The 13917-nt window shown below is 40.9% G+C and overlaps 2 protein-coding genes across 5 annotated transcripts in view; one reads left to right on the top strand and one right to left on the bottom strand.

The window, feature by feature from the left end:
• SH3GL2 (SH3 domain containing GRB2 like 2, endophilin A1) overlaps positions 1–13917 on the bottom strand; it is a 169172-nt gene that overhangs the window by 8449 nt on the left and 146806 nt on the right. For all 4 annotated transcript variants that reach the window (XM_006208272.3, XM_072959364.1, XM_072959363.1 and 1 more), the window contains exons 4-5: positions 1625–1768; positions 589–722 (exon numbers count right to left, since the gene is read on the bottom strand). In XM_006208272.3, the coding sequence (XP_006208334.1) occupies positions 589–722; positions 1625–1768 (278 nt within the window). The remainder of the gene's footprint in view (positions 1–588; positions 723–1624; positions 1769–13917) is intronic.
• On the top strand, positions 4798–5187 carry LOC102543640 (ATP synthase subunit f, mitochondrial). The gene has a single exon (XM_006208270.4). It carries the CDS (start codon positions 4821–4823, stop codon positions 5085–5087), a length of 267 nt encoding a protein of 88 aa, XP_006208332.1. The 5' UTR covers positions 4798–4820; the 3' UTR covers positions 5088–5187.

The following is a 13917-nucleotide window of genomic DNA, read 5'->3' on the forward strand; positions in this document are numbered from 1 at the left end:
ACAAGTTCAACAACCATTTGTTGAAGGAGTGAATGAGTAAACATAATACATTTTGTTAGAGGTAAAACCAGCTGAACTTCATGTATTTGGAATAGCTCAACTGTTCTACATGTTTTAGGAAGAGGATAGTTGGTTATTTTTCCTCAATCCTAATAACCATTATGAAAATAAAAAAACACACTGTTTAGAGAGCAATAAAATAACTAAGTATTCAAGCTAACAACTGGTATAGCTAGTATTTTAGAGGGTGAAATCAGCCCAGAAAACCACAGAACAATTAATAAAATTGTATATTATCAAGGAAAGGATATTGTCCTTCAGGAGAAAAAAGCTTGAAAACACTTGAGAACTGAACGCAGAGAAGTCAAGTGTGATACTCATGAGTGGCACAGTCATGAGAGTGGGGCAAAACGTGCTGCATTTCTGGTTTCTCTTGATTTATCCTGCTGGATTGTTTTGCAATTTATGTGCCCCATCAGTGCTGACAATGTGCACGGTAAGCATTAAAAAAATGTATTCTACAGGGAAAGGGCACCTGCATCTGTATGACCCTAACTGCCCACTTTCCAGATTACTGGCTGCAGATACCTGAATTTCCCTCAGATCTTTGTCGTGAAGATTCTGAAGGGGGTCAATGAAGTTCTGCTTCACTTCCATGTCCAAAGAGTCTTTCACCTCCGAGAGTTCCCGCATGGCCTCGCCCACATCTCCAAGCGCTGGGCCTGGAAGGGAATAATGAAGTGCTTGCATGTCAAAGAACAAACTTGACATGAATTTGCAATAACAGGGCCTGAACACCCAGGGATTACAGCCTGGCTTCTGAAGGCAGCCAAGACAAGAGACGGTATATGATGCCCTCCAGAGATCAGTGTAGTTTCCCACTTAAGAGAGCTCGTGAGAGTTCACTGAGTACAAGAGACTCTATGCCCCCGAGGGGTGGTGGTGGAATCCTTATCATAAAGAACATAAAATGTTACTTTTTCCTTAAAAAGCAAATTTGGAAGCTCCCTACCCTCCTTTGTAAGTACTAGTTTTCCCTTATGGGAGGGCTGTTTAAGGCCAATGCATTCAGCAAAGGCAAACACCAGGAACGGAGAGCAGGGCTCAGTCAGGAAGGACTGTCATTTTCTGAGACGTCACATGGTGAAGGAGTGAAAACAAAGGTGGTTAGTATGGTAGCTGAGGGTCAAAGGAGGGAGGGGTGAGAGAATGCACTTGGACTGGTAAAATGAGCGGTAAAACCATACAGAGAAGAGCAGACATCTCAGAGAAAGCCCAGGGGCCGAATGTTGAATCATGCTGAGTGTGACTGTTGGCTGTGCCCCCAAACTCAGTTACAGCCAGACACACACCAGGGTAAACGTCCAAGCATCTGGATGGGTCAGCCAGCTACCGTAATGATGGGCTCTTAGCAGGGAAAAAGAATATAAATAAAATTCCAATGACGAATCATACTAAAAATCATGAAAGAGCTCTGAAAACAAATTTTGGGCCCATGTGTACAAGACCTAAAATTGAGAAGCAAAACATAAAATGGTTTGAATTTTCTCCTACAGAGTTTCTCAGTGGCACTAAAATCCCCATGGACAAATGAACACTTAAACTGTGAGAAAGCACTCATTACCAAAGTTGCAATCATCTCCAAGCTCTCTTCCGAACTTGAGCATGGCCTCGGCCAGCAGTGCCTCTGCCTGGGGATAGCCTGGCCCTTTCTCCTGGCCACGGATTTTTGACATGGTGTTGATCATGCTGAGCTTGGCTCTGGAAGCTGGAGGCAAAGAGATAAGAGACTTTCACAGGAGGCAATGTGATGGAATGGAAACAGGGCTGGATGGAGAGTCAGTGACTGAGACTTGCACCTTCACCTAGAGGTAGGTCCACAGACAAATACAGATATTTTTTAAATCACTGAACTCTCCCTGTCTCTCAAAATCTTCTGAGGAAGTTAACAGAAAAGACAAAGCTCTTCCAGGTGAAGATGCTATCCTTCTGTGTTCTTGCCCGCTCCCTGTGCCCTCTCCGACACTCTTCACTGCTGTGGCCCTACTGTGCCTCTGTGGACCTCAGTGGCCCAGGGAAAGCATTTGAAAAAGTACTGGATTACGTGATCTCTAAGTTTTAGGATTCTACTTTATATTTCAATTCTAGGAGTGCACAAACTAAAGTAGGAAATTAATTGTTAATTCTTGCAATGTGGGCCTTATGCCGTGTTTCACTTATACCATGTATAAAATAGAACTATGTTCAAAATTACTTCTCAATTAAGATTCAGACAGTAAACACACCCACAAAGTACAGAAATATCGTGTTCATTAAAAAGACTTATTTACTCCTCTCATACATAAGTTCTTCAGAAAATCAGTTCTATGCCACAAAGACAGAGTTTCAATTTATTTTTTGCTTTTATTTTTATAAAAGAAGATCCTAGAAGGCAAATCCAGTTTTCATGGAAGAAAGAGTTTTACTAGCACACTGTTAAAGCCAATGATGCTAGGACACCAGGGTTTCTCAGCTTCATCACCAGAGTTGGGACTGTCCATTAACCTAGGATTGTGCCCGGAGTCCATCTGCATGGAAACTCCTGACAGAATCACACCCATAGCACATACTTCTTGCATTTGGTGGCCAACATTTCATCTTGAACATGTGATTCAAATAGGCTTTTACTTGAACTTTGGGCTTCAGAGGTCAAAACTGGAGAGGAAGAGAATTATCATGCCCCAGGGATATGATAATGAACAAGACAGCTATGGCCTCTGCCTTTATGAAGTTTGTCGTGAACTGAGGGTAGGGTCTGTTTTAAAAGCAATTCGAGCGAAGTATGTATACTAAGCATTATGCGGGGAGATGACAGCAAGTCACAGAAGTACAGCATCACTCTGGCCCGTGGGGGTGGGCAATGCAAAAGAGAATTCAGAAGAGAAGTGTCTTTAAGCTTAGAAATGGCAGTTAGTCAAGCTAATAGTGATATGTAAAGCCTGGTGGTCACCGGAAAAAACCATAAAATTCACATTTTCATTACTCTGCTTTTCAAAGAAAAGTGTACTATATACATTTAATTTCAGAAACTGAAAATGTCACATGATCACACAGTTCTGAGGGAATGCTATTACTAGGGTATATATTCAAAGACTTTTCTACAACAAGCCATATCTGAGATCCAGGAAGAACACAGCCCCTTCCCTCAAGGTGCTCACAAGTGTCAGATATATAAACCGATAGTAGCAAGAAACATGGTAAATGTAATAACAGCTAATACACGCAAGGTACTGAGAAACTCAGAGAGAGGGTAACAACAGCACAGATAACACTGAAGTAAGCACACACCAGGCAATAAGAGGTACAAAATGAATAGAAGGAAAGAAGATAAATGGAGATGGAAGAAACAGAGTAATGAAACTACACATGGCAGTGAATCCCTTCAAATCCTATTTTGACCATTTTATACCCTAAAGATTTATTCCTTTTCCAAAGGCTTGTTACTGATTTGTACTTATACTTTGGTTCCGTTAAGAGCTGTTTCTGGTCAGTAATCACTAGAAGTAATTATAACAGTTTAATATGCTGTGGCTGATTTTCAAATTCATCATTTTGAATGCTGTTCAACCATGACGAGCTTTATTCTTCTACTAATTACTTAAAAATACCTTGAATATGTTCTGTATTTTCATGAGAAGGGGGAAGAAAACCATATTCTATTAGTTTATCTATTTCCTCCAATCATCTAAAATACCTAATGATTCATATCAGTGATATCTGAAGAGACTGTCTTTTAAATTTATTCACAACCATTACATTTTTTAAGACTCTTGGATTAGCAAAACTTCTTGAAAGAAAATCATCAGACTTCTGAATTAATCATTTTAAAATGTTAACATAATTGTTTTTAAATGACTTTTTAAAGCGGGACTTTAAGAAACAGAGAGGAAGTCTGAAAAATACAAATTTAGGACACTAGAATTCCCATAGTATGGTCTCAACCTAGATTGCTTCACTAAGTTGGACGTGTCCCTGGGCACCCTTGTCTTCTCTTCTAAAGGGACCTACCTCTTCTCCTTCACATTGACTTTTCCCCCCGACAGCTTCAGTCTTTCTTTCAAATTGTTACAATCTCTCTAAGCCCCCATCTTTACTTTCTCACCTTCCCTATTCTAGTGCAAGTTGGATTTACTGCAGGGACAGCTTCCTAAAAGCAATCTCTTCCCTGGCCCATGAGAGCAGGATACTGGTGTGTTGCTCTGTGTGTCTCCCAGAGAGGGTTAGCAGAAAGCTGCACATGCAGTAGATGTTGAACACATGTCTGCTGAAGGAAAGAATAAATTAATAAAGAGACCACCTTGGACACAGTAGACTATCATGGCAGTGGTTTTCATAAGCAGACTCTGCTCACATCCTTTGACTCATGTGACTGAGAGCCTTTTGAAACATTACAGAGAACAGGAACAGGAAACTTGCTTCTTTTGTTTGAGAATAAAAGGTGTAGTGATCTAACAGAATTCTTTTGAAGAGAGAAGACAGCTGACCTATACTGAAAACAGAGCATCAGGGCCAGTCCAGACAGTGACCTGTGGGATGCACCAGCCCACTTCCCTTACTTGTCCCCCAGAAAACTGGCAGCCAGGTTCGCACCCTCTGGGGGGACAGGAAGATTCTTCCCTGGGGAATACAACCAACTCAAGAGAAGAGACTGAAAGATACTCACAGCTGAAAGCACCCAATGCAACAACTTGAGGCTTGATTGCCTTCTCAGAATGAAGCAAACACTTCACTTCACTTATTAATACTTCTATTTCGGAGAAGCGGACAGCCAGGACTCCAAGATGGCGTCAGTTGTACCACTGAAGGAGAAGAGGCTCCTGGATGTCAAATTAGGGGAGCTGCCAAGCTGGATACTGATGCGGGATTTCACCCCTAGAGGCATTGCTGGAGCGTTTCAAAGAGGTTACTACCGGTATTACAACAAGTACGTCAACGTGAAGAAAGGGAGCGTCGCGGGGCTTTCCATGGTGCTGGCAGCTTACGTGCTTTTCAACTACTGCCGCTGTTACAAGGAGCTCAAACATGAGCGGCTCCGCAAGTACCACTGAAGGAGGCGCACTCTGCATTCCTGACCAGGACCTTTGCCCTGCACCCCCGAATCCTTTCACATCCTACTAGAGAATCACCACCCAATAAAAGATGACTGTACCTGGAAAAAAAAAATACTTCTATTTCTTCCAATCATCTAAAATACCTAATGTTCATATCACTGATATCTGAAAAGACTGCCTTTCAAATTTATTCACAATCATTTAATTTTTTTTAAGACTCTTGGATTAGTAAAACTGCAATTTACCCGCTTCAGCTTTACTGTCCCACACTCAAGTAGAAAAGGTTAGCCACTAACATCAGACTCTGAAGAAAGCTTCTAACATGCGAGAGGCAAAACAAACAAGGAAATTGTAGGAAACAAAAAAATTTAGGAAAAGAAAAATAACTATCATTAATATTCTTAGGTGTTTAAGATAATTCATCCATGAAATAAAAAAGAAACAGCGAACTCTTAGCAACTAAAATATAATTTAACTTTAAACATGAATTTCAATAATACAAAGAAATAAAAAATCATAAAAGTATAGATGATAAATTTGAGGCAAATCCCCCCAAAAGCAGAACAACAACAACAACAACAAAACAAGAGATTCCTAACACTGATGACAAAGAGACAGTCCTAAAATCTTTCAGAGAGGAAAAAAAAATATGTTACATGCAAAGTACTGAATGTTAGAAGGCCACTGAATGTGAGAAAACCATGAACAACATGAGAAATTTCCTCAGAAAACAATGAAGCAATGACTAATTTTTTAGAGAAAATAATCTACAATTCTATACTCAAATTGTCAATGAAGTATAATGGTAATATATGACATCTCCAAATACACAAAGAAGATCTCAATTTATTTTTCTTCCCAAGGTAATAGAAGAGGCAATCTACTGAAATGAAGGTGTCAAGAAAAGGGACAGGTATGGGATCTAGAAAAAGGGAGTTCTTATAAGAAAAGAGGTGAAAATGATTACAAAGGGGGCTGTCAAGACGATTGTTGTGCACCAGGCATTGAGGACAACTGTAGCTGACACTACACATAACCAGGTGTATGCAACTCAGGGAGCCTCGAGCTACAAGGGAGCGCCAGGCTCCCCGCCATCCCCAGGGGAATCAGGTTATAGCTGCCCACCACTGTGCCTCACTTTATAATGTGCCCTTCATTGGCCTCCTCCCTTTCCCTACTCCTACTACAGGGTTTCCTGGAATCATCTTCTAAATCAACCACTTATGCCCATATCCTTGACTCATGATTTGCTTCTGGGGGGACCCAGTCTAAGACAGCAACCAACCTAGAATGCAGTACCAGATACGCCTCTCAGAGATGACTAACATCTGGCATGTTTAATTTCTCCTGACAGGAAATTCTTATTTGTGGTAGAGGGTTTGGCAAAGAATTACTAAAAGGTACACAGAAAGCTAAGAAAATGAAAATTAAAACAATTATTAACTCCAGGAAAAACAAAAAGGTTGTACAAGAAAGGAAATATAATCATATTACCCGCTTTGTACCAGTTTATAAAGGCATAAAATGTAAACACTGAATATTGATCCAACAAAAATTATGCTATCAACAAACTGATAAAATGAGAGAGAGAAAGGATGTGGAAGAAGGAAGGGGAAAACAGGAAAAGAGCAAATAATTCTCACCTTCTAAATAGGGAATCAAACTGAAACAGCTAAAACTGGAAAATCTAGCAAGAGCAACCTAAGCATGTTGTTTCAAGAAGTAAAAACCAAAGAAAGAGCCAAACAGGTTTGAAAGTGCTGATTCTGTGAAATGGAAATGGGGGGAGGGATGCAAATTCCAGGGGGACTGCTGTTTTTTGTAAAAAGCTTTAAAAAACTATTTAATTTTTTATAATATGAGCATATATTACTTTCATTATGAAAAACTAAATTTAAGACATTTTCCACTTCTTTTTCCATCAGGAGACCTAATTTAGTGGCTGAACTGGATAAACAATACTCACAGGATCTTGACAAGCCGAGCACTGCTCTAACCTTGAGGGTCTTCCCACCAAAAAGTTCTACTGAGAGATATGTTCAGGGGTGTAAAGAGAAGTGGCCAGGAAGATGAAAGTTAATAAGGATGAACAGGTGAAGTGCCATCAGAAAAAACCATCAAAGGCAAGGTGTTGATGAGTCCACATCTAGGTGATTTCTGTAAGGAATATATCTGGTGAACTGAAATGACAGGATGTAAAATTGGGATGACTGGAAAAAAAAGACTTACTCCTAAAAAAGGCTTCCACTGATTTGTCTCCTGCTGGAAAAAAAAAAAAAGGCAGTTTCTTTTTTGGCCTCAACATCTATACTATCTTTAAGGCAGAGAAACAGGGGCAGCCAAGGCTCAATCTGAGTCATCTCCCAGCTCTAAAGCATCATCTGCAGCATCCCTTGACGAGCTTCCTCATTCTGGGCACAGCTGAAGGGAAGTCAACGCTCTGCCGAGAGCAAAACAGAAGCTCTCCTCCTGCTGCCAGATGGAGTTAACTTTCCTCTGACCTAGAAGTGGCGTCCACGTGAGTCACTGCTCAGTCTCTCCCAAGTAACCAGTGTGTTAACTAATCAGGAATGTTGAAAACCCAGTACCTCTGCTAAATCTTAGTTAAACAGGAAAACAAACCATTAGGTCTTGCCTGTCATGGAAAGCAGCACAGTGCATTAAAATAAACATCAGCTTTGGCTCATACAAACACAGGTGAAAATCCGGGCTCCAAATCTTGCTCGCTATGTATCCCTGAAAATCATCTCATTCTGTTATCAGTATTCAGTGATGAACACTCAAGAGAGTAACTGTCACAGACACACACCACAGGCACTGAAGACAAAGGAAAGCAGTCCTTTCTACCCTTCCAGCTCTCCTTTCTGTGAGTATGTGTGCTGGAGTGTTCCACTGCTGACTTGGTTGTACAGGAAGCAGTATTTCCCAGAACCCCTTCTCTGCACGTTTCCAAGCTAGAACTGGTCTCACGTGAGGCTGTGCAAGATGTGGGACGTGAAGGTGAAGCAGTAGCCATACACGCTGAAGGCAGAGGTGGATATGGGTTCCAGTTTGTCCTCAACTTCATATACTCTGTGCCAAGCTCTTCTTCTTGAATGCTGATCCTGCTGACCAAGAGTGACCCCGGGCCTGCCACGGAGCTTTTGCTGCAAACTCACAGAGGCAGTGACCTTGAAGAGCCAACAATCTCCCACAGTCTTCCGTGCCAGCTGCCCTCTGCAGTGCTGCTCCAGCAGCCACACCTGCCTACCTTCCAGATTCCTGCCTAAGTTTGTTTACCTGGGTCACGGCTGGGCAGTGAACCTTTTCTGATCCTCACCTCTGCTTTTTCTGCCCTTATTTACCCAGATCGTCCTACAGCTCTTCAAGCTCTGATTCCTATAATAAATCTCTTAAGTCTATAACATCCCCAATGGCTTTGCTTCCCCTACTGAATTCTTAGGCTGATGGTCTGAAATCTAAACTGACAAAAAATGATGGTCTATCCTTGATAGAACCCTGAAAGTAAATCAATAAAAGTGACTGTAAATATTTCAATTCTGTAACTCTGTGTTTTCAGGGTAGACATAAAAGAGAGTAACTGTAGGTGTAAGTTAGCTGCTAAATGTGGAAAGAACACCGGAAAGGACAGACAGTTTAACAGGTGCGGTTAAGACACAGACTCTGCAGTCAGATGCTCTGAGTTCAAATCTTGGCTCTATTTCTTGCTTGGTGATTTTGGGCCTCAGTTTCCTCATCTGTAAAGTGGTACCTCCCCCTCAGGGGGTAAGGATGATGTAAGGATTAGATGATATAATGTATGTCACAATGTTGGCACACGATAAACATTCAATAAATACTGGCTATTTCTATGAGCGTCAGACACGCCAGCAAGTTCCCTGTGTGATTCTGCATGAGTTACTTTACCTCTCTGAATCTCAGGTTCCTCGCTGATAAAAAGCTGAGAAAAAGGAGACAGTTAAGCCCCCTCTACTTAACTGTGATTCTTCTTAGACAGAAGACTTCTCAAAGAAAGTGTATCGTGGCCTTCAGCCACAGGAAACTTCTAGCAGTTTCCTGAAGTTGCTAGGACTGGCCCTCTTCTCAGAATGACCTTTTCCCTCTCTCTACCTGCCCCACACAACACCAGGCACACCTTTCCCACGGTCTTTCCCAATTACTCTTTACCTCTACTGCTGCCAAGTGTATGTGCCCCTTTCCCTCATTTACGCCCCCACTGTGCCCTGTACATACAGTGATCATATCTCACACAATACTTTATTTCTCTCTTTTCTGCATGTCTCATTCTTGTTATAAGTTGAGAAATTGCCTCCTACTGAATTCTAGCACAAGGCCAAGCATATAACAGATGCTTGCTTACTAACTGTGGGCTGAATGATTTCACTTAAAAGTTTTGATTTTTTAAAATAAAATCTTATATACACATCATTTCTTCCAATCCTTAGAAAAGACTTCCCTGTTCAAAAGCACAACAAATCTCCTATCATGCTCTGAAATGGAGTGAGAGGGTGCTGGTAAGATCTAATTACATACAAACTCTGAGGTCTGACAGGGTGATTCGGGAGAGCAGGTCATGCTGATAGCCATCAGACTGGTATTTCCCTTATATACACAAGATTTTAAGATTTTTGAGGCTGCTAGGCCTTTTCTTTTCTCCTGACTGTTCTTTATGGTGCAGAAGGGTGGGACCCCACTTCCCAATCACTCTTACTAATGCTGGCTCTTTGGAAGCAAGTCACCTCAAATTTGCATAAAATGCTGCTTTATGTGAAAATGATAAGAAGCTGATCACACAAGCTCCCAGAATCAGGATACAGGCTTTCATTTCCCCCAGTAAAAGAGGGCTGCTATGCTAAATTATAAACCCTAACTAAAGGGATTGAAAAATCAAATGAATAAAAATCAATACAGAGGTGACACTGGAAACAATTACGTATCCCCCGATAAAGAAAAATTCTGAATCTGCACTCCCTGAGTGAACTGGTATTTACCAAAAGTCAGCTTTCTTAAGATTTTTTTCAGTGATTAAATGAACAAAACAAGTACTTATTAAGCCCCGATCGCGTGGGAGGGATGACACCAGGGAGACTGAGAGAAGCACGGCCCAGCCTCCATCCTCAGGGAGCTTACTATCTAGCTGGAGCGTCAGAGAGTGCTCCACTCACTGCTGCACGGGGCAGATGCTGGCCGTAGTGTGAGTAAGCTGATAATGTGTGCACGTCACAGAACACAGCAACAAATTCTGCTAGAAGAATAAGGCTGGGAAGGTTTATGAAACAGGTGATGCCTGAGCTGGGTTTCTTGAAGAGTGAGCTGTGAAGGCAGAGAGGTGGGAACGGCCATTCTCGGCATCTGGACAATATGAGCAAAGGCACATGGAGATGCCTGCTGCATGTGGAACCGCAAGGTGCTTGTGGCTTAGGTGCCATGTCAGAGAGGACAAGGCAAAGTGGCTGCAAAGTTGGAACCAGGGTGTGAAGGGTCCTAGACTGCATGCTAAGGAGCTTAGATTCTCCCATCAAAGGTTTCAGACAGAGAGTAATTTACGATCTAGACCTTCAGAAGAGATTTAATTCAAATTAAGTCAGATTGAGGTTTGGGAAAAAAAGATTCCTATCATCAGTGGAGGGGAAGTGGGAAGTGGGAAGGGGTCTTCCCAAAATGAAAAGCCACTGGAGGCAGGGAGACTAGTTACGAGAATGCCGTAATAGATGAGACTTAAGGAAACAGAGGAGAGAAGAGAGGAATTTCAGAGTCCTTTGGGGGCAGCATCAACAGGACCAGGTGCCTGACTCAGCGTGAGGGGAAAGCAGAGGGCGTCTAGGGCGGTGTCAGGGCAGTGGTTGGCTGCCCCTTAGAATCACCTGGGGAGGTTTTAACACCATTGATTCCTTTAGAGGAGGTACGGGTCAACTAGATTCAATAAGAAAAAACATGGACTCCTGACTCCATCTCTCACTATACCTAAAACTGATTCCAAGTGGACTGCAGATCTAACTATGGAAGGAAATACAGCACAACTTTTAGAAAATGATATGGGGGAACACAGTCATGATCTGCACAGAATGCAAAGATTTCTTCAAATTGGGCACCAAAGCACTTATTCAAAAACAAAAATAGTGCTAAATTGGACTATGTTAAAATTCAGTACTTCTTTCTTTCAAAAGAAATCATTAGAAAGAGTTAAAAGGCAGCCAATAAAATAAGTTAAAACATTCACACTACATATATCTAAAATAGGATTTTACCCAAAATATTATTTAAAACTCATATAAATCATTAACAAAAAAGATAACCCATTTTCAAATGGGCAAGAGACTTGAACAGACACTTCAGAAAGATACCTAATGAGATATCAGAAAGGGGCTCAACTCAATGATTTTGGCAGCGCAAATAAAAACACACTGCAACATACCCGCAAGGATTGTTAAAGTGCGGGAAAAATAACTCAGAAGATATCAAGTGTTCAGAGGGTATAGAACAACCTGAACTTTCAGATACTGCTGGTGGGAGTAAGAACTGGTGGAACATTTTGGAAAACAATTTGACAGTATCTACCTACAAAAGCTGAAAACATTTACACCCCGTGCCCCAGCAATTCCCCTTTTAGGCATCTATCCATCAGATATGTGTATGTGTATGAGAGACAAGTACAAAAACAGGCTGTTTAAAATAGCCAGAAAACAGAAACACCCAAACGTGTATCAGTGAGAAAACAGACAAATAAACTGTGCTCTATTCTCACAATGGAACGCTACCCAGCAATGAGGATGCAAAAACTACACCTCCACACAGCAATGACGAATACCACACTGAGCAGAAGGAGCAGATCTAGAGAGGACAAGCTCTACGACTCTACTGAAGTAAAGCCCTAAGACAGACAGAATTACATGGTATTGAAGTCAGGGCAACTTATTTGCAGACGGGGGCTTCTGGGAGGCCACAGCGTGCAGCTACTTGAACCAGGAACCTTTATATGAAAGTATGAGCTTGTAATAATTCATTGCACTATACACGTATGATTTGCACACTGTACTTTTTGTGTATTACAGATCAATAAAAAGCTCAGGTTCATATGTATAGCATAGGGAACTATATTCAATATCTTGAAGTAACCTATGGTGAAAAAGAATATGAAAATGAATATAGGTTCATGTATGACTGAAGCATTATGTTGTACACCAGAAACTGACACATTGTAAGCTGACTATACTTCAAATAAATAAATAAATACATACATACATACATACATACATACATACACACACACACACACACAAAGCTCAGGGGGAAAAAAAAATCTTATGTCCCACTCCCAAATTTCCAAGGGATTGGTCCGGCTCATGGTCTGGTCACCTATAGTTTTTAAAGTCCCTTAGGGAATTCTAACATAAACCAAGTTTGAAAACCACTGGATTCCAACCTCTAGACTGTATACCTGAGCAAGTGATGATAAAGATCTGAGATGAAGAACACAGGAGGAAGAGATTTGGGGGAGGGAGTATGAAGGTGGTTCAATTTCAGCCAATACAAAGTCTAACAGAATATCCACAAGGTTGTACTAAACATATAACTAAGCACATGGGTCTTGAGCCCAAAAGAAAGTAGCTTATTTGATAACATCTGGAATCTTTTTTTTTCTTTCCTGGTTTTACTGAGATATAACTGGCCTATAACATTGCATAAGTTTGTGTACAACATAATGATTTGGTATTTCTATATCATTAAATGATCACTACAGTAAATTTAGTAAACATGCATCTCCTCATATAGTTACATATTTATTTTCTTGTGATGAGAACTTTAAAGATCTACTTTCCTAGCAACTTTCAATATGGTATTAAAATACAGAATTTATACAATATGGTATTGTCCATTACAGTCATCACTCTGTACATTACATCTCCAGAACTTATTTATCTCATAATTGGAAATTTGTACCTTTTGACCATTTTTATCCATTTTATGCACCCCCCACCACATCACTGCTGGCAACCAACAATCTGATCTCTGTTTCTTTAGATTTCACATGTAAGTGATAGCATACAATTTTGTGTGTGTGTGTGTATATATACATATATATATAAATAAATGTGTGTGTGTATATATATATATATACACACATTTATTTATAAAATGGAATACTATGCAGCCACAATAAAGAAGGAATCACCTGGTATATTGAAGGCTAGGCCATTAGATAAAAGGAAGAAGGGGAAGACAATCCCCTCCCCCCCCAAAAAAATCAAGATAAAACAAAATTTTACAAGTTTTCTTTTTCTTCTGGTTTTATATTTGGTAGGTGGGGATTAGCTTTAATTAGTATTGCATCAGACAGAAGCTTTACAAAAACAATGAAAACTTCAGCTTCACAACAGCAAGCACCCTGTGGGTCTCACCATATCACTTCCATTTGTGGAGAGAGGGTTGGGTGCATCCACAAGCTGAGGATGCAGGGGCTCAGTGAGACTGGAAAATCTGACCGAGTTCTCATAAGTCACTACAAGGTATCAAAATACATAAGCATGTAACACGGTGGGCTGGAGAGAGAAATTTGAGAGTCATCGGCTTATTGACTCAAGAACTTTTAAGTAATTGTCTAGAACCAGTGCCCACTCTCTGAGTTCTGTAAGCTGCTGGAGCAAATCAGCAAACCCAAGAAGGGGTCAGAAGCACCAGTGACTCAGACTTGGGTTGGCATATGAAATTGGGACAGTCTTGTGGGACTGAGCCCTTAACTAATCTGAGGCTAATTCCAAGTAGACAGTGTCAGAATTGAACAGAATTGTGCGACACCCAGGTAGAGTTAGAGAACTGGTTGGTGTGG

Source organism: Vicugna pacos, chromosome 4, assembly GCF_048564905.1.
Source record: "Vicugna pacos chromosome 4, VicPac4, whole genome shotgun sequence".
Lineage (NCBI taxonomy): Eukaryota > Metazoa > Chordata > Mammalia > Artiodactyla > Camelidae > Vicugna > Vicugna pacos.